Here is a 22,068-nt window from a genome sequence, read left to right as displayed (position 1 = left end):
ACACAACATAGAGCCATAAGAATAGATGCTCCAGAATTGTTATTACATGATGAATGCATGAAGCTATTAAAACAGGCATGTCAGGAGAGGTGAAAGGTCCTCTTTAAATGTAAATAGTTGTACTTTGACTTATATTTCTATTTAGTTTTCTTATGATATTTTCAAATAACTATATTTTCCTTAAATTACATCTTTACAGGATCCATAGGTTTGGATGTGGTTTCTGTGATTTTGACCTGTAGGAGTAGCACTGCACGTAGCGTTTTCTTTCCTGTCAAATCCGAAACTCAGTGAAACACTGCATAGAACCTCTGATGCAGATGTGAACAGAGACTAATAATGGTAGTAATACAGCATGGATATACAGTTGAAAGATAAAGTAAATGAACTCTTTGGAATTACTTGGATTTCTGCATTGATTAAAGAGCCTCTGTCAGCATGATCAACCCTATTAAACCAGTCTGGTAGAGCTGAACATGCTGATTAAAATGATACCTATCTTTTGTCTGTGGTTAAACAAAAGCAGAAATATCTGCATTTCATTGATATGCAAATGAGCACTTTGGAGCACCAGGTGGTGGGGATGAATCCCTGGAGCACTGTGTTAACACCCCTGTGCGCTGCAAACTTCACTTCTTGATTGACAGGACTAGACATCAGCGTGCTGAGGGCAGAGTTGTGTTTTAGAGCTGTGTCCTCATAATCCACTCAGTCGTATTATTTGTGAAGTATAATCAATACTCACTGTTTTAAAGCTTTGCTTGTATTTTTTAGTCCTTTTATTTTTCATATAAGTAAATCGCTATAATGCATAGTAATCCTGAGAGCGTTTGAACTGATTGCTACCCCATGCTGCGCAGCTTCCTCTGCCAGCCCTCCCTTTACTTGATGGACAGGGTCAGGTTTCTGCACAGTCATCCCCCCTGGCCCTGTCAATGAGGATGGAAAGGGTGGAGCTTGTATAGGAAGCAGTAGGGACAAGGGTGCACAGAGGGACTTGGGCCTGCACCTCCTATGCACTTAACTGCTAATTTGTGTATGGATTAAAAGTATGGATCGATAAGTGAATGGTATCATTGCATTCAGCTGAGCTAGCCCTCCGTTGGGCCTGGTTTAACAGTGAACTTCCTGGTGACGACTTTTTTTTAACAAAATATGGTCATTAATCTAAGTCACAATTAGCGACATACTATAACTAAACTAGTGCCGCACAAACAGTAGTAAACACTTACCGTATTTATTTTATTGAGCACACTGAGTAAATAGTCACAATACAGGAAAAAAAGTTAAAGGCACTATAATCAGTTTACTAATAGGCTGTTACTCTATGCAGGCAACTGATGGACAGGTCTAGGCGAGTGTCCCAGAGGAGGGAACTCCAACTATATACATTTACAGCATACCCTATGTCATTGGAATACCCCTTTAAATATGTTCTGACTAACAGCAGTAGTGTATAAAACCAACATGACAGCTAGTGAGTGAAGGCAATACTACTTACCTATGACCGAAACACAGCCTAAAGGAGCAATAAGTGTAGCTGGAGCAAAACCGTAAGCAGCAAAGTTCCCCAGCTCACCAACGCCCATCAGCAGGATTCCACACCACCATAGCTTGCTTTTATAATAAGGTAATGGGTCTTGCCTCTGAGCTAGCCGGACATGTGTGTATTTCTGAAATGCAAGAATCAAGTTAATGGTGATAACATGTTATCTTATAAACACATCAAATTCATCATATACAATAACATTTGCAGAGATTACTTCATGTAAAACTACATAGAGAACCTTTTGGGTTAAATGCTTGCATACGTCAACACCTCTGCAGGGCGTAATATAGCTCTAAGGCTGCTTTTAACTTTTCACTTGCATTAACTCGGGAACTTGTGTCATCAGAAAATGACCCATTGTCTAAATCTAGTTTTTATGTTAAACATATATTTCAAGAATTTCTGGAGTTTTTTTTTTATTTTTCTTGTCACTATTTATATTTAAAAATAAGTACTTGCAATTTTCAAACTGGCAACTAAGTCTATTAATACCTCAACAATTACTGTTCTGTGACGCTTGCTATTTAGCAATCATTCTCATTATTCATCACAGGCAGGATTAAAATAACCGATAACATTTATGAATAGGGTTGCACCGGGTTTCGAAGTCTCGAAAGTTTTTGATACTTTGATACCCGGTTTGGCATTTTTTGTGATACTAAGCTTAGTATCAGTCCCTACCAGAGAACAGGGCGCACACAAAGCGAAGCCGTGGCCATGTTCTCATAAGCGGCTGCACAGTGGAGAAAGAAGGAGAGTGCCCCTCCCTCCTCACTGTGAAGCAGCCGGCCGATGCCACCAATGAAATAATGGAGTGGCCCGATGAGGGGTGACAGGGAGGAATAGGACAGCAGAGAAGAAATAAACTCACTGCGGTTCTTGTAGATGTCATCACCATGTGACCAGTAACATCTACTTGTTACTGGTCACATGGTGATGACATCATCAAAGGTCCTTTAACTTATCAGCAACCAGTAAGAGGAGGTTTCCTGCAGTTTTACAGATATGGGCTTTATGCTGTGTGCATGTATTAATGTGGGGCACATGGTCTTATTACTTTAGTGCCTCACATTAATAGCAAGTGGCCCCCATCATGTACTACCTGATATAATGGGCAACATGGAGTTAATGATGTCACTTACTATTAATAAGAGGCGCATGGAGGTTTCAAATAAACAACACCATGTGCCTCCCATTAAAGGGGTTTTCTGAGATAGGATCGGCCATCTATATCAGATAGGCCAGGGTCTGACACCCGCCACCACCACCGATCAGCTGGTTGAAGAGAAGGTCGCGCGCCGCGCCAACGCAGCCTTCCCTTTATTGTTTACCTATTCGCCGTCAACATCTCAGCGGTGAGCAGGTGTAATTGCAAGAAGCCGTCCAATTCACTTCTATGGGACGGCTCCTTTCTATAGGATAGGTCATCAATAAAATATCTCAGAAAACCCCTTTAACAGTTGAACGCATAACGCCGTACATGTATGTGCTGAGCCCCGCTCCATATGCTCCACGATGGGATTGGCAATCACGCAGAAAACCAATCAATTAACCCCCACAGATGCCATGTTCAATAGCGATCGCAGCATCTGTGAGCGTAGGCAGAGGGAGACGGCTCCCTCTACCTTCCAATTGGAGCCTCTACAGTGAAATTGCGGGGCTCCGATTGGTTACCACGATAGCCTTGGCACTGCTGAAGCTTCCCAGGCCTTCCATAGTAATCTGCCTGCAAAGCTGTGTACAAGGCATGGCTCAGCAGGGAGCATGTCAATCACATTCATCATAATAGGTCACTATTATGGTGAATGGGACAAGGGATTAAAATATCCCAGGTTCTAACTCCCTTAGAGAGCTGAAAGTTATTAAGTAAAAAAAAAAAACACACACAGAAAAATATTAAAAGTTTAAATCACCCCCCTTTCCCAATTTTACATATAAAAATGTAAACAATAAAAAAGATGAACATATGAGATATCAATTAAAAAAGAAAAAAACAAGTCCTCATAAAGCTCTGTAGACTGAAAAGAAAAAAGTTATGGCTGTCAGAAAATTACAATGCAAAGAAAATTTAGATTTGTTTCAAAGGCTTTTTTTTTAACACAATAAAATAAAAACTATACAAGTTTGATATCACTGTAATCGTATTGCGCTGGCAACATGAGGTTAATGTGTGGGTATTTTTTGTGATTTTTTTTTTTGCATGGTATCGAGTATCGCAATACTTTTTCTTGGTATCGAATCCAGTATCATGACAACTATGAATAGATAACACTAGATCCAGTGGTTAGCATTGGTGCCTTGCAGCATTGCGGTCTTAGGTTCAAATCTGACACCATCTGCATGGAGTTTGTATGTCCTCCTTGTGTTCGAGTGGGTTAACTGCAGGTACTCACGTTTTCTCCCACACTCCAAAGACATACTGATAGGGACCTTAAATTATGAGCCCCATTGGGGACAGCAAGTGATGATAAAGTATATAAAACCCTATGGAATATGTCAGCGTTATATAAATACATAAAATAAATAAATCAACCATTCACAATAAATGATGGTTAGAGCATATCTACTCCTGTTCCCTGCACAATGAACTCTCAGAGGTCACAGAGCATGTCTAGAAAACTCTCCCATAGAAGTCAATGAGGTTCCCTTCAGACCCTTGTGTCCATGACCCATGTGGCTGGCGTAAGGCAATTTTCTTAATGCTGGTAAGAACAGGTCAGGCAAGATGGACCTTTTTTGTAACTTTTTTTTACTTTTATTGACAAATACATCATGTTTATGCAAAGACTCAATATTTGCAGAGCTGACCCTGCTTTTTCAATACTTCTGCCATTCGCCCTGATGTGCTAGATATTAGCTTCTGGGTCAGATCTTGACTGACGGCAACCTATTCTTGCCTAATAAGTGCTTGCAGTTTATCACAATTTTGTTTTTCCATCTGCTTTTTGAGGATTGACCACAGGTTCTCAGTGAGATTAAATTTCTGGGGATTTTCTTAGCCATGGACCCAACATTTCAATGTTTTGTTCACCAAGCCACTTAGTTATCACTTTTCGTCTTGTGTCACGGTGCTCCATCATGCTGGAGAAAGCATTATTCATCATCAAAGTGCTCCTGGATGGTTTGTAGAAGTTCCCCTTGGAGGATGTTCTGATACCATTCTTTATTCATGGCAGTGTTCTTAGGCAGAATTGAGTGAGTGAGCCCACTACCTTGGATGAGTAACAACACCACACCAGTGGTCTCAGGATGCTTTACTGTTGGCAGGTCACAGGACTCACGGTATTGCTCACCTTTTATTTTCTGGACAATCAATTTTCAGATGTCCCAAACAGTCTGAAGGGGCCATCATCAGAAAAAAATAACTTTACTTCAGTCCGCTGCAGTCCAATCCCTGAAATTCCTGCAGCATGTCAGTCTGTCCTTAATGTTTTTCTTTGCTGCCCTTCCTGATACCAGGCAATCCTCCAAAAGCCTTTGCATCATTTTGTGTTCCAACAGTAAATCATCCTGATATCATTCATATGTGGGGATGCTTGTTATCCAAGGGAGTAGGCTCACTCACAAATTTGTCTAAAAAAAATGACACACAAATTCTGAAAGGAAGGAGCCTTAGTATGGATAAGCCTGGATGATTACTTTAAAGGGAACCTGTCTCAACTTTATGCTGTTCATACTAACGGCAGCATAACAGAGACAGGCGAGTTTATTTCAGCGGGCTGCCATTTAAAAGTTAAAAGTAAGTGGTTGCCGACTCACGATCATTGCAGACTGGGCCTGGAAAAGAGTCACGGCCACCTGAGAAGGTTATTCATTAATTCCTGCTCTCCTGCCGATAGGTCTTCTACCTAGTTTTCTCCCTTTCTCTCTAGGAGAGAACTGCCATCATCAGCAGATAGTGAGAGAGCAGGAGATTATAATAACCAGGACTCTTCTCAGGTAGATTTGACTCCTCTCAAGGCCTGAGCTGCAATGATTATGATGCTGGTTCTCGGAAACCACTTACTTTTAGCTCATGAGGGACACACCGCTGACATCAGCATTTCTGTCACTACTTTATGCTGCCCTCAGTGAGATCAACATAAAGTTAATGACAGGTTCCTTTTAAGGGGGTTGTTTCTAATGCTGAGTTACCTTTCCTAAAGGTTTTCCTATCAAGTCCCACTTCTGCGAGTCTCACTTACAAGAAGAAGAGGAAGAAAGTAGAACTCAGCTCTTTCCATAACTCCCATAGGCTCAAAAGCATGTTCTTTGATTCAGTGTGGAAAGTATCCACTATGAATTGGGAAAATTAGGTTATGGGATCAAGGCAAGACAAGGGACCCAAAGGTGGATAGATGAGATAAACGTTTCTACGTAGTTTCAGGTCAGTATAATGATAGGTGCATTTCTTCAAATAACATGAATGAACATCATCCTAAGTCTCTTTGATAATGTTAGTTTAGGTCATTTAGACCCATTGTCAGAAAGGGATTCATTTTTATTGAAAAGTAGGGAAAAAGGGGGAATAGTATGCTTTGGTAGTCTGAGGCACTGCCCCCCTGTGGCAAGGAACCTGCAGGAGAAGATATAGGTTAGATGATCAGCACTGGTTTGAGAGCAGGGGGGAGGGTCTCAGATTACCGAAGCATACTGTGAGGATAGGGTAGTCTGAGAGTCTGGTGGCCATACTGTTATGATCTATGCTCATCGCTGCTCTCCTCCAAGGCACGGCTGCATTCTGCTCACTTGCTCCCCTACTCCTGGGGCTCTGCGGTTTTGGACCAACTGACATATCTCTCCTCTTACTTGTTGGGCCCAGCCACCAGAATAACTCATTTTCCTCCTGGCAGGATGCGGCCTACTTCGTGCAGACATTTCTCTCCTTCTTGTAGGTTAAGCCTACTCCTGCCCATAGGTTACATGCTCTCTTCACCTGTTAAAAGGCACTCTAATCATAACCAGCCAATAAGTTCTAGTTTGCTACTGTCCTGCAAAGGTGTGCTGTTTCTACATTAGTCTGCTCATATACCGACTTCTGCCTGTTTCCCGGATTTGACTCTTTGCATACCTAATGTGGTCACTTAGCTGAAGCACAGAGAACCGGTCAAGAAACTCCACCAAGGTTATAGCATAGTCAACTGCCCACCAGATTCATAAGCAAACTAGAAAATAATCCAACTGATTATTATCAACTTTTGGCCATCAAAATATTATACATGTAGTTGTTTAAAACTAATAGAAAACACGTTTTCAAGGACTTAGAAATAGATGTAAAAAACAAGAAACAGGAATAACTAGTTAGAGCAGTAAAATGGTTTAAGAGAGTTCGTCTGTAGGAATAGGTGGATTAACACTCACAGAGTCAAGTTCTAAATACAGAAATGGTTAATTCTAACCATGTAAAAATTCCTACAGTATATAAAATATTCCAAATGCAGTGAGCCCTGGAGGGAAAAGACGCAGAGTGGTTGTAATACTGCAATGATGGTCGGCAGTAGTACTTATGGTGGCAGTCCTCACTCTAGCACTCCCTGGCAGGCTCGGACCTGGCCCACAGGGGTACAGGTGAATCCCCTGGTGGGCCCCTAGTCTCCCATCCACTGTACAAGTGGCACATAACACAGTAGACTTACTGCACTACATACATATATTCAATGTACAGCACCTCAACCAGCCTATAAAAAACTTGATAGATTACTAAAGAAACTCCCAGTGTATTATTATAGACACGAGCTGAGATTACTTCTAGGTATAGCAAAACACTAACAAACATAGGTGCACTCTGCAGTCTCACTAATTCTCAAACTGATTTTAAAATTGAGAGATTAGTCAACATGTCTACGGTGTAGAACATGTCTTAAGCCCGGACACCACGACAAGGTTTCTCAAGTAGCCCGGGACCCTACACTCTCCTACCTGAGCCGTATAGGCGATACCAGGAGCCAGTGGGCAAATTACTGGAGTATAAGGCCGACTCGCAAACAACTCACCAGTTACCTCCAGCATGTGGCCATGCTTGCAATGGGAGGAGGGAGGAGTCTGTGAGTCCCACTCGAGGCTTGCTGATATAGCCCAGGCTTAACAGGTGCACCCAAATGTGACCTGTAGATGGAAAACAGGCACATTTAAGCCTGGGCTATATCAGCAAGCCTCGAGTGGGACTCACAGACTCCTCCCTCCTCCCATTGCAAGCATGGCCACATGCTGGAGGTAACTGGTGAGTTGTTTGCGAGTCGGGCCTTATACTCCAGTAATTTGCCCACTGGCTCCTGGTATCGCCTATACGGCTCAGGTAGGAGAGTGTAGGTCCCGGGCTACTTGAGAAACCTTGTCGTGGTGTCCGGGCTTAGACATGTTCTACACCGTAGGACCTGTTGACTAATCTCTCAATTTTAAAATCAGTTTGAGAATTAGGTGAGACTGCAGAGTGCACCTATGTTTGTTAGTGTTTTGTTTATTGTTATATTAATTGTCACATCCGCACTTGTATCTTGTGTAGGATGTCTATTGTGGTACTTGTGGTTCGCCGCGGGCAATCCTCCATTGTATGCATTTTGCCTGGGGATTGCCATTAGCACGGGCCACAAGTGCAGATTTGCTCCCCTGTATATATGCACAACTGCATGTGGGTTTGGGCAGCTCCTGGCTAATGCCAACCTGTCTTCTTAGTTTGTATATATAGATTTCTGGAGGTGTATAAACTCCTATTTAAATGTGCCTGTTTTCCATCTACAGGTCACATTTGGGTGCACCTGTTAAGCCTGGGCTATATCAGCAAGCCTCGAGTGGGACTCACAGACTCCTCCCTCCTCCCATTGCAAGCATGGCCACATGCTGGAGGTAACTGGTGAGTTGTTTGCGAGTCGGCCTATACTCCAGTAATTTGGCCCACTGGCTCCTGGTATCGCCTATACGGCTCAGGTAGGAGAGTGTAGGGTCCCGGGCTACTTGAGAAACCTTGTCGTGGTGTCCGGGCTTAAGACATGTTCTACACCGTAGGACATGTTGACTAATCTCTCAATTTTAAAATCAGTTTGAGAATAGTGAGACTGCAGAGTGCACCTATGTTTGTTAGTGTTTTGTTATATTGTTATATTAATTGTCACATCCGCACTTGTTATCTTGTGTAGGATGTCTATTGTGGTACTTGTGGTTCGCCGCGGGCATCCTCCATTGTATGCATTTTGCTGGGGATTGCCATTAGCAACGGGCCACAAGTGCAGGATTTGCTCCCCTGTATATATGCACAACTGCATGTGGGTTTGGGCAGCTCCTGCTAATGCCAACCTGTCTTCTAGTTTGTATACTTCTAGGTATAGAGGAAAGCTGCCGGTGTCCTCTTCTCCCCAGGACCTACCTTCTCAAAGTTGTTGCAGGGACCCCCATATTCAATCATCTGGTAGCGTCTTGCTGCTTTGGGAGCAGGTAATATTTGAATGTATCCTTACTGTGGGCCCCCAAAATAAATTTTACTGATGGGCCCTAGGCACCCAAGGCCGACACTGCTCCCTGGGCTGTAAAGTGAAGGAAGGGTAGCACCCTTTTCTAGGTGAAAACAAGTCAACTGAACAGTTTTTCAAGGCTGCATATAGGGATGAATAGGCAGTATAATCGTTATCTCTGAGTTTCTTTCCATTTAAAGAGTACAATCTCTCCAATCTGGCCAAAGGGTATAAATTCACTCAGATGTTTTGTGTTCAATCAGTATTTCTACAATACCCAGCTGTAGCGGATAGCCTCTTAACAGATTGCCAATCTGTCTGTTAAGTATTGTAAAGAGTCTGACACTTCTAACCCCAACCAGATGCAGTGAAGTCCACAGCCAACATACATGCTTTACCTTCACTGAATTTTTGTCCATGCCTGTCCCGGTAAACACAGGGGCTAATTTAAATGAGCAGCGAGACCAACGCTAGATATGTAGACAGGGCCGGTGCAAGGATTTTTGCACACACAAGCAAAGCTACATTTCGGCGCCCCCCCCCCCCACAAAAAGGAGGGTGTGATGTGACATGGAGGGGGTTGAAATGTGACATGTAGGGGGGAGAAATGTGACATGGAGGGGGAGAAATGTGACATTTCTCCCCCTCCATGTCTCATCACCCTCTTTGTGTCACATTTCTCCCCCCCCCATGTCACATTTATCCCCCTCCATGGCACATTTATCCCCCCCATGTCACATTTCTCCCCCCCCATGTCACATTTCAACCCCCTCCATGGCACATTTCCCCCCTCTATTAATGTTGTGTAAAAAAATTATGCTCCTTATCTGGGCCTATTCCCTTCTGCAGCAGCTCCCCTTTCCTCTGTGTCTGGTATCTTCTCTCTGTGCTCCCGACCAGACTTTGAGGACCTTTCCCACTCAGCCAGTCAGTGGCTGCAGCTGTGTCATGTGTCAGACCAGTGATTGGCTCAGCGGGGAAATCACTGCCCTGACACGAATCACAGCTGCGGCCACTGATTGGCAGAGTGGAAAGGTCCTCAAACAACTTGTCAGGATTCGGGAGCCCAGAGAGAAGATAGATATGAGGACCACCACACAGAGGAGAACAGCCGCAGGAGGCCGGTGGCATGCAAGTGATTAATGAAAAAAAAAAGTTTCATTTTTTTCCGCCCCCCCTCTCAGCGCCCTAAGGCAGCCGCTTGGTCTGCCTTATTATAGCACCGGGCCTGTATGTAGACTTCAGCTATAATCCAGCCGCAAATAGACCCTGCAGCTGGGCAATAGTCCTCCTTCTAAGACATGTGTGTGTCCTGTATGTTTGGGTAAATTAGGGTCAATATACATGAACCGCTAATCCTACTGCAGAGACAGATGTTGCATGCAGGTGCGCAAGTTTCATAAGGGGATCATCAAGGGCGTAAAGTCATTCCCCAAGGATAGGTAATTTTTTTTTACAGCTGAGAGTATAATACTTGCTTTCATACTGTAACAGCTCTGGTTACAGCATAGTGGTACCGTAGAGCACATCGCCCCAAAGGCAATTATTCTCTGATACCCATCTGAGCTTTACCCTATCCTCAATCTGTTAAACTACACACACTCCAGCTGGGGTATTGCTGCTACAATTGCACACAATGTATCAGGCAGTGGACATTGTTCCACAGTGTATTAATTACCTTATACAAATGTTGCTTTGAATGGATACACTGACTATTGAGCAGCAGAAACCATTATTAGGCTACTTTCACACTAGCGTTTTTGCTGGATCCGGCAGGTTTCAGCAAAAACTCGTTCCGTTACTGATAATACAACCATCTGCATCCATTATAAATGGATCCGGTTGTATCATCTGTAACATAGCCAAGACGGATCCGTCATGAACTCCATTGAAAGTCAATACGGGTCAGATCCGTTATGAGAATGGTACGGAATGAATTTTGGAGCATTCCGTTCTGTTCAGTAAGTTTTGTCCCCATTGACAATGAATGGGGATAAACGGAAGCGTACTTTTTTCCGGTATTGGGACCCTATGACTGATCTCAATACCGGAAAATCTTAACGCTAGTGTGAAGTAGCCTTAGTCTGTGGGTGATTTACATCACAGCAGATGATGACACATCCAGTAATGTCATTTAATACCGTGAACATTCCTTGCAAATAGGTGCTTCATCTGAGCCCAGAGCAATATCTCTGCCTATCCGTACAGGGTTCACCGGGTTATCTTTCCCTATTTTTAAACAATTATTTAATTAAATTATTTTTTGTTTTGTATTTTAAACGTTCCTTGAGGCAGTGATTGCGTACTTAAATGGGACGTGAATCTCTTATTACCATTATTCAGTGACTCATCTGCTTCTACGCAGGTATGGAGCACTTTAGTAGTGTCTGGAGGTGGAGAGGCGCTGGATTTACTGAGTATTGTGCACTGTATAGAGCCTTAAAACTGTATGGAATATTATTGCAACTTGAGGCTCATCCACCTGATATTTTAAAGGGAAAACTTGCATCTGGACCAGGTGTACATGCTGGTCAGATGTGATCAAAGTCCCGTTGGATGATCATAATCAGAAAAAACGTACTGTGGGATCCATGATACTGAAACCACCCCAATCTCACTGCATTGTGGAAAAGTGAAGGGGTTTTGAGATTCTTACTCAGTAATTGGTATCAATTAATGGCTGGGGCACAGTGGTCTACCTACAGCAATGGCCGCTAAGCTTGTTCCTTCCCCAAATGGTCTTGGAAGAAAGATACTGGAGTTTTAAGGTGATGTGATTTTTTTACGACTTTCAGTGGTAAAGGTCAGGTTTACACCTTTGATGGATGCCTCCAAGGGATGCCACAGTATGCCTGTACTTTCAAGTTATAAAAAACATATACCTTGTGGTGTACATTTCTTTTTGCTGAGTACATCTCTATTGCATAGCTCAGAAGATAGCACAATACTACATGTAACTCAGCAGGTGAAGACCCACTGTTACACTGAACAGATCTGGCTTACAGCTACGGTCTCTACTGCAGAGGAACCACCAGTATCTCTTGAAGTAGTCTCCATTCACTGACCTCGGATGCACACAGGTCAGAAGACTCAAGTGCTTGTAGCCAGTGGATGAGCTGGGGTCAGGGCAGGCAGCATATGTTCAATCCAGTAAACAGCATCACTGCTCCTGTGGCCCTACCCACCAGAAAGATGTTGGAGGATGGCATGGCCTGCCAAATCTGGCACAGGATCCGGTTGAGTATCCCTGCAGTCATCTTCGCCAGAAGCAGAGGAATGCTGGTGGGCATGAACCACCGCCAACTCCAAGCAGCCGAAGAAAAGGTAGACTGACATGTACCAGCCCAATGGAGGTGGTCTCCATGGGTCAAATGGGGACCCATTGATACCTTTTATATATGTGCGAAACGTAGTTTGAAAGGAGCCTGAACCTTCTAAAATGTGGGGTTTGGGGAGCACTCACCATCTGTGTTGCTGTTATTAGAGCTATGGGGTAGTGAACTGTGGCTGGTGGTGCTGTGACTACAAACACAGTGTGACCCAGGTGGGCTGGGTCTGGAGAAAAACCAAGGGCCTGTGGATTACTTAATCCACCACTTAATGCAATAAAAACTCTGAAGACATTGGCGCACCTTTACTATTTTGAAAGTGCAGTATCCCAGAGTAGACGGTACTTGCAAATTGTTGTGTTTATTTATTTTATCCCCAGTATGGTAATGAATGGGAGTGATGGTGTTAATTCTGGCATGGCCCCTAGGAAAGCTGATATGGGGACTGTTAGCTCCACCGCTAGCTCAGCCTAGTCTGGGATAGTCTAGTGTTAGCAGGAAAGGAGGAGAAGAGAGAAAGTCCATGTGCTTCTGTCCTCAAGCTACAGAGACTAACTAATGATCTACCAAGAGCAACCATCTTTAATTAAATACTTCTGGATAGAGAAAGGAATTTCTAGAATCTGGAGTCAGTAAGGTACACTGCTATCAAAAGCTATAAACATTACTGCTGTGAGGGGAATACTGCTAAGACACCATCCACACTTAAGGTGGATTTAGACAGGCTGACCGAGCGCCCAATTGTCTGGAAGGAAGCGTTCGTTCCCAATAGTTGGCTGCTCGTTCAGTGAAGGGACTGCGCATTCATACAGAATCATGACTCCTGAGCAAAACATCACTGTTTAGACAGCATGATCTGCTGCCCAGAAGCCACGATCAGTGGCGTCAGCAACAAGCTATGGACATAATCGGCGGCACATTTAGATGACCAGATGTTTGGAAATCGTCGTTCCCGATAATCTGGACGATAATTGGTGCGTCTAAATGCACCTTAAGACACGACCCTGGTCAGTCATTTCCATAAATCTGTACACCACAGTGGCGTACTACAGCTATCTTATCAAAAGTATTACTGTCAGTCTCAGATTCTGCAGCAGAAGAGTGAAGGAGTACATTGAATCTAAGGCTACTTTCACACTGCCGTTCAGAGCGGGTCCGTCTGATGTCTGCTCAGACGGATCCGCTCCTATAAAGCAGACGTTTGGATCCGTTCAGAACGGATCCGTCTGCATTATAGTTTAAAAAAATTTCTAAGTGTGAAAGTAGCCTGAGCGGATCCGCCCAGACTTTACATTGAAAGTCAATGGGGGACGGATCCGTTTGAAGATTGAGCCCTATTGTGTCATCTTCAAGCGGATCCGTCCCCATTGACTTCCATTGTAAGTCTGGACGAATCCGCTTGCCTCCGCACGGCCAGGCGGACACCCGAACGCTGCAAGCAGCGTTCGGGTGTCCGCTCGCTGAGCGGAGCGGAGGCTGAACGCTGGCAGACTGATGCATTCTCAGCGGATCCGCGTCCACTCAGAATGCATTAGGGCAGTACGGATGCGTTCGGGGCCGCTTGTGAGCCCCTTCAAACGGAGCTCACAAGCGGACACCCGAACGGCAGTGTGAAAGTAGCCTAATCCTGACCTATACCCACACAATACCATCTGGGGGAAGACTCGCGCTGCACATTGTTGGAACCATGTTCTGAGACTGTTGGTACTACAACCATCATGCGACTAACGTCTTGCAAGGTGCAGCAAATTGTCAGTGTGATAAATGGGGTACATCATGAAGCTGCTTGGACTAAATATTAGACAGGATCACTAAATAAGGGCCATCATCACTCACTGCAGATTAAGGGAGATGCTGATCAAGAAGCTTCCAGCTATTGACAAAATGATGCCAAAATTTGACTCTAGAAGAAAAGATAAGAATATTATTTTAAAAAACTGAGAATAATGAAATAATAAAATTTATTAGATATTATAAACTTGTTTGATAAAAAAACAAAACATTTATGATGATAGAGTGGAGACGGGCAACACTCACAATATCTATACAGGTCGGGTGCTACCTGCATGCAAAAATGCACCTATGAAACCAAGAAAAAGACACATGCAAAAACTGGTGAAATCTGAAAAAACATTTATAGACTAAGATTTCTTGGACAAACCACAATGAAAACAGTTAAAACCAGAACGGAACACTCCAGGGGGACAAAATAGCAGAAACCCCAGCCACAGCATCGTCCTAAATAGGACTAATATACACAATTGGTTGATTCTGGTGGTCAGTGATTTCTTTTTATGGGGGGGTGTGGAGAGGGAAATTGAACAACCCCTTTTGGCTTTACACAGTTTCTATTTCAAATTTCTATTTAAAAATTACTTTGCTTCTTACTTCTAAATACGGTGGATTTTGCCCCAGTGATCACAACAGACACACAAGTACAGTACATTTTCTCACACAGTGCACCTTCTCCTAGCAGGGGCTCACCCCCAGCTGTGTAGCTTCCTGATCTACTTCCATTGTGAACTTGAAGGAGTCGTGTTTATGTAGCAGTGCAAACAGCAGGGTGGTGTCTGCACACGTTGCACCAGGCATATGTTGTGCTGGGTAGGCTCAAGTTACACTATTCCACCCATACTACTACAGCCATTAGTCATCAGCTTCCAGGCTGCTGTCTTACGAACACATATTAATGTACTCTCTCTTAGATCACATTCAACAAGTGTTCAAATGTAGGGATGAGCGTTCTTGTGCTTCAAGTTCGCCGTACAAGGTTTGGGTTCAGGTTATCTAAGAATTCCGCTAGAGGGATCCATAACGGAATGCTTAGATAACACGAACCTTGCACCCTACACAAGTTCGCTCATCCCTATTCCAATGAATTCATTAATAAACAGATATTACTTTTACATACTTGTTAGTGCGCCTCCTGCTGTTCTTTCTATTCCCTCTCAAAAGAGCCACCTATTGTGTTTAGTGGTGGTGAGAAGAAGCCGCTTCTAGCGCACCAGCCTGAGCTCCAGAGCATGTGCGAAATCAGCCTGGACACATTAGGTGGACATTTGGCGTCAGAATCAAAGAGCACCAGGGAGCACCATAACAAGTATGTAACAGCAATATCTGGAACATTTTATAATGATATAACAGTTAGGCTACTTTCACATTAGCGTTTTTTGCGGATCAGTCATGGATCTGCAAAAAACACTTCCGTTACAATAATGCAACCGCATGCATCCCTTATGAACGGATCCGGTTGTATTATGTCTTATATAGCCAAGACGGATCCGTCTTGAACAGCATTGAAAGTCAATGGGGGACGGATCCGTTTGCTATTGTGCCAGATTGTGTCTGAGAGAAAACGGATCCATCCCATTGACTTACATGGTGTGCCATTTGTCTCCGCTTCGTCAGGCAAGCAGTGTTTTGGTGTCCGCCTCCAGAGCGGAATGGGGACGGAACGGAGGCAAACTGATGCATTCTGAGCGGATCCTTTTCCATTCAGAATGCATTAGGGCAAAACTGATCCGTTTTGGACCGCTTGTGAGAGCCCTGAACGGATCTCACAAACGGAAAGCCAAAACGTGAGTGTGAAAGTAGCCTAGAGTGGTTGTGTCATAGCGCTGACATAGTCCATAGCACTTTACAGACATCCTCATCACTCGGAATACCTGGAGGAAACCCATGTAAACCTGGGCAGAACATACAAACCCAGTGCAGATGTGGTTCTTGGTTGAATTTTAACACTAAGCCATTGTGCTGCCTCCTCATACATTGTTGGCGCGTCACTAGGATATGCCGCCAATGTCAAATGTCCTCTGGGACCAGCATCTATCTCCAGAATGGGCCCCGACAGTGAAGGATGTCCCATAGAAATGAATAGAGAGTGCACAGTTCAAGGTAGGCTGCTCTTCCATTCACTTCTATGGGACTGCCGATAACTCCGTTCACTTCAGGGGTCTTCCATTACTACTTTTAAACTTCTGATAGGAGTTGTGACCTCTGTGTTGTAAGAGCTTTTCACACGAGTGAGTTTTCTGTCCAGATGCGACACGTGTTGTGAACGCATAGCATACGAGCCAAATCCTGACCAATTAAGTTCTATGGGTCTGTGCACATGAACATTGTTTTTCACGCATCACCTCTGCGGTCAGGAAAAACCGCAGCATGTTCTATATTGTGCATTTTTCACACAGCTCTGGCTCATACAAGTACAACACTTAACACATTCACAGAAAAATGATTGAACTTTGAGAGATTTATGTATTTTCACTAGTTTTCTGGTGTGAACACGTGAGAAATACGGTGTTCAGAATGAGCTCCATATATTTGAAGCATCTGTTTCACTGTTTCAAACATAAAAGTTGGATAAGGCTAGTTTCACACTAGCGGCATCCTTCTCCGGCACGCTGTTCCGGCGGGGGGGAACAGCCCGGGTGATCCGTGCTGCCGCTAGGGCTATTGACTATAATGGGGGCGGGCCGGAGAGATCTGGCCGAAACACGGCAAACATGCCGAGAGGCGGACGGAATTATAGTCAATGGGGCCAGAGCGGACTTCCGGCGGCACGGTGCACTAGCGGCAGCATGGATCCCGGCAGAAACTAGCCTTAAGTAGGTGAGGCCAAATGCAACTTTTTAAAAAATTACAGTTTGTATTTAATTAAAATGAATATTTCTCCCACTTAATTTTGAAAAAATGTAAATTTATCTGAAATCTTCGGCCGTCTTTGCTGAACAGAAAATAATGCACCAAAACAATAGATGCAAACATAATATATGGACTAAGCCCTCACTCTAATGATAAAATCTGAGACTCTTTTAGCCAATATATTTTGATCAAAACACATCTGTGCCCACCTACCAGCGCCACGGTGGTCTCATTCAGAAATTTTTATTTTCAGTGATTCTATAAATGTAGCCATGCACATCCGCATATTTACTATTATATTGTGCAGGATGTTTTGTATCTTTTTTACATGAATTTTTTGTATTTGTCTTGAAGGAGTGGCACCTTCAAGTGTGATTGCACTTCTATCCTGGGAGTAGCATTCCTGTGCACTTTTGCCCCACCAATCTAATAGGCAACTTTGATTAGGTGGTACACATAGCTGTGTGTGCTCCTCCTCTCATTGGTTGTGGATGCACACAGAGGTGACTAGGAGCAGCACACTATATGTGCAGGGTCTGCTCTCCTGAATGTAGATACCCAATGGCATAGGAAGGTTTAGAGTAGGACCTGCCTGACTGAGACCACCGTGGCGCTGGTAGGCGGGCACAGATGTGTTTTGATCAAAATATATTGGCAGAGCGTCTCAGATTTTATTATTAGAGTTAGGGCTTAGTCTATATATTATGTTTGCATCTATTGTTTTAATGCAGTATTTTCTGGGATTCTATCAATGTAGCCATGCACATCCACATATTTACTATCATATTGTGCAGGATGTTTTGTATCTTTTTTTCAGTTAATTTTTCGATTCGTCTTTGCTGAACAGCCGAAAAATATCGGCTGTCAATCAGAGGCGAAGGGGCGGGGAAAGGGGGCATGGTTATCCTGACTTGACGCGAGGAGGCTGCTGCCCACTTGACATCAAACTCCGCTGTTACATAGCGTGTGCAGGGGATTAAAGTTTGTTTTTCAAGATTTTGGCGCATCTGACCTGAGGAAGAAAAGGATCTATAGAAACATACTGCTGGCTACTTTAAAAGGGTTATCCAACCCCTATAATGACCCCCCCCCCAAAGGTCATACTTATCCCGCTCCCTGGCACCTACGCCGCTCCTGATGCCCGCATGGCCGCCGCTGCATCTCCCCATTGCGCGGATCAAAACATTTGGCGATGGGGGGAGCAGCCAATAGCAGGCAGTGACGGGGATGAGCCTCCATAGCAGCCGTGTGGGCATGGGGAGCGGGGTAAGTATAACCTATATGAGGGGCCCCGGCATTAGGGGGGGTCATTATAGGGGTTGGATAACCCCTTTAAGGTAATGCTGGCAGTTTGGGAGGCGTTTTTTAGGTGACTTGCTCCCTTTAAGCATGTTCATCTTTCAAAATCACATGGCAAAAATGGCAACATGTTGGCATACATGTGCGCCACTAGGAATAGAAGATAATTAGTCTGATTATAGGGTTAATCAGCACCTCTTCCACTATATTCCGACATAGAAGTCAGGTAAAGTTGGTAAGATAGACCTTTTTTTTTTATTATTTAAAAATCTCTCCACTTAATAAAAACTAATTATGAATTTGTCTGGTGGTCATAATACGTTTTGAAGTGGGGTCCCATGAGATCGGTGTATCCCTGTGAGTTAATATCTTTTCTGTAAAAATGAGTCATGATAACTGTCTGCAATGTGTACAGTCACAGACACTGCCTTACAGGAGACAAACATTGTGCCTCCTGGCAGTACAGTTAATTACAAGAATTTCCATTTCTTGTAAAGCTACATGCCTCTGCCTAACATCGCAACTAAGGGCTGTGCCTTCATAATCTGTGCTAACAGTGCACTGATTAATGGCATGGATCATTGCATATACTGTACATATGCACATTTTATTGAAGAGATTGTGTCACAAAACATATTCTACATTTTCAAACCAGCCCCTGGATCTGAATACTTTTGTAATTTTGTGTAATTAAAAATTCTGTATAGCCAGTGAGCCATTCAATAAATGTATCTGTATAGCGCCACCTGCTGTTTGTTCTTTTCCTTATTTTTTTGTCCGTCTCATTGAGCTGGTTGAACATGCTCAGTTTAAAGCTTCAACTGCCACAGGCCATATGTACTTTTAGAAGCTGTGGCAGTTACATGGAGAGAGCTGCAGCAGAAAGGACACACCCCCTGAGCTGCCGGGCTGAAGATGATCTAGCAGAGCAACTGGAGCAGTGAATGGGGAGATCTCTAGATCTATGTGAGGTACAGGACTGGTTCTAGCTTTGTTAGAAAGGTATTGTCATGTACTATATGATGTCTGACTTTCATTTTTTACATCAATAATGCAATAATCCCTTTAAATAGTGCATGAATAGCGTATTACTGCCTGCAAGGTGTCCTAGAAACTAGTTAAAAAAGGACCTGTCACCTCTCCTGACCCCTTAGTGACCAGCCTGTTTTGGGCCTTAGTGACCAAGCGTTTTTCTTCCTTTTTTTCATTGTCGCGTTCCAAGAGCTATAACTTTTTTATTTTTCCATCTAAAAAGCTTTATGAGGGCTTGTTTCTTGTGGGAAAAGTTGTAGTTTTTAATGGCACCATATTGGGGTACACATAACTTTCTGATTAACTTTTATTAACTCTTTCTGGGAGGGAGATGGGAAAAACAGCAATACTGTCACTGCGCTTTTACGTTATAAATTTTACGGCGTTCATTTTTCGGTATAAATAACATAACATTTTTATTCTCTGGATCAGTACGATTACAGTGATACCAAATACATAGTTTTTTTACGTTTTACTTCTTTTTGCAATAAAACCCCTTTTTTTTTAAGAAAAAATGTTTTTGAAAATTGCCACTCCCCAAGACCCATAACTTTTTTATTTTTCTTTATATGGAGTTGTGTGAGGGCTTGATTTTCTAGGGACGACTTGTATTTTCATTTCGCTGTTTGATCGCTTGTTATTATGTTTTTTCGGTAGCAACCAAGAATAAATTAGCAATTCTGTCATTTTTTTTTTTTTTTTTTTTTTTACGGTGTTCACCATAGGGGATAATTTACATGATGTTTATGTTACGGACGTGGCAATACCAAACATATGGGGCAAATTTTTTTTTTAGGGGATTTTTTTATTTAATTATTTTTTTTTGTTTGTTTTTTTTAACCACTTAATAGTCCCACAAGGGGACTATTACAGACTGCTTTTTGAATGCTTTTAAAATGCAATGCACTATCCCTGAGTTCCGTCCTAAGGGCTTAATACCAGAAAAAAACTTATCAGTTTTATCCTAATGCATTCTGAATGGAAAGCCTTCTGTTCAGTATGCATCAGGATGCATCAGTTCAGTTCCTCTTACGTTTTTTGGCCGGAGAAAATACTGCAGCATGCTGCATTTTTCTCTCCGGCCAAAAATCCTGAACACTTGCCGGAATGCTGGATCCAGCATTAATTTCCATTGAAATGTATAAGTGCATTAAAATTGCCGCATTACCGGATCCGTTCTTCCGGTCCACGCATGCGCAGACCTTTAAATCTGTAAAAAAAAATATATATACCGGATCAGTTTTTCCAGATGATACCGGAGAGACGGATCCTGTATTTCAATGCAATTTTCACATCTGGATCCGTCTGACAAATGCATCCGTTTGCGTACGGATTGCCAGATCCGGCAGGCAGTTCCGGTGATGGAACTGCCTGCCGGAATCCTCTGACACAAGTGTGAAAGTAGCCTTAATAAATTAATTGCACAATATTAATAACAGATATTTTTAAAGCTGGAGTCTGAGTCAGTCCATTTTTACCGACTCCGACCAAAGCTAGCTTCGACTCTGACTCCATGACTCTGACTCCACTGCCCTGTCTTGTGCATGTATATATTTCATTATTCATGTGTTATGGTGTTATAGAAATAATGATAAAGCTGCTAGTGATTATTCCTGAGACTCTATATGAAGGAACCATCAAAATCATAAAAACTATAAACATCTATTCATCAACACACAAAACCTTTGAGACCAGTAAATTATTATATATTCTTCCAAAGAAAAGAAATGCCTTTGCTGTAATTAGGTTAATTGTTAAATAGTTCTTTCATGTTACATCAAAGAAGAGGAGAAAGAAATTTAAATTTCAATGACGATCCTTAAGTGTGAAACCTCTTCTGGTGCTAAAGAGATGGTATTTACTTTGATCATCTCTGCTACCACAAAAACTGAGCTAAAATTCCGAAATTCATCAGAGGAAACGTAGTTGTCACCCATTGTGATGTGTTTGTTACATAGGAGGTCTGTCACCAAATGTCCTGTCTCAGAGGTAATGAGATTTTCTGTTCTGCCAAGGCCACTTTGGCACTTCTGGTCAGTGTCACACACACACACACACACACAGTAACCACTTACTTTCCTGATGCTTCACTTAGTCAAAAGTCATTATCCCATTAGTGATAACCGGATCACAGAAATGAGTGGCAGCAGCTAATGGTTGACATAAATATAATTATGCATGAGAGTAGTAGGCATTACTCGGAGAGAGGACCTCACAATTTGGCGAAATTAATTTTCTTCTTCACTCACAGCTTTTATGCTGCTTTTTTTTTCCACATGTAAAAAAGGAAAGAAAAAATATTCTAAAATTGTAGGTATGGAACCAATGTGTCAACTAACAAATTTGACTTTGGTCTAAAGTTGTTATCCCTGATATTCACTCTTTAACCCCTAGACAGGGATCCACTACAGGATACCACCAGACCACTACTTCTTGTAGTAGTCCCTGTACAGTTGACAGCTGACCCATGGTGGTCAGAGACACTGGTTCATCAGGGCACCAAGGTGGTCAGAGACAGGCCGAGTTCAGGGCAAGTGGAGCTGTGCAAAATGGTAACAGTTCCGAGTTCAGGGTGGGCAGCATGGGTAAAGAGGTATAGGTCAGGTATCAGAGGGCCAAAAAGGGTGAACAGGCACAGGTCAGTACACAAGCAGACAATAAAACAGCACAACCTCACAGAATACCTAGCAAGCTAAGATACCTTATTGTTTACGCACCCTCCCAATGGGGAGGGTGCCTTAATTACCCACAGGTAATTAGCCATTGGCTGGTGAGAATTAATGTGCTCACC

At 43.0% G+C, this 22,068-nt stretch overlaps 1 protein-coding gene across 1 annotated transcript in view; it reads right to left on the bottom strand.

Annotated features, from left to right (window-relative positions):
* Positions 1-1,700, bottom strand: part of NIPAL2 (NIPA like domain containing 2) — a gene marked incomplete at its 5' end in the record, with an annotated part of 81,447 nt that extends 79,747 nt beyond the window's left edge. Inside the window, one exon of the mRNA XM_040433856.1 lies at positions 1,502-1,700. Coding sequence (XP_040289790.1) covers positions 1,502-1,700 — 199 coding nt within the window. The remainder of the gene's footprint in view (positions 1-1,501) is intronic.
* Positions 1,701-22,068: the final 20,368 nt, after the last annotated feature.

Source organism: Bufo bufo, chromosome 5 (genome assembly GCF_905171765.1).
Source record: "Bufo bufo chromosome 5, aBufBuf1.1, whole genome shotgun sequence".
NCBI classification, from domain to species: domain Eukaryota; kingdom Metazoa; phylum Chordata; class Amphibia; order Anura; family Bufonidae; genus Bufo; species Bufo bufo.
Note: the sequence above shows the minus strand (reverse complement) of the source record. Positions and strands in the feature narration are given on the sequence as shown.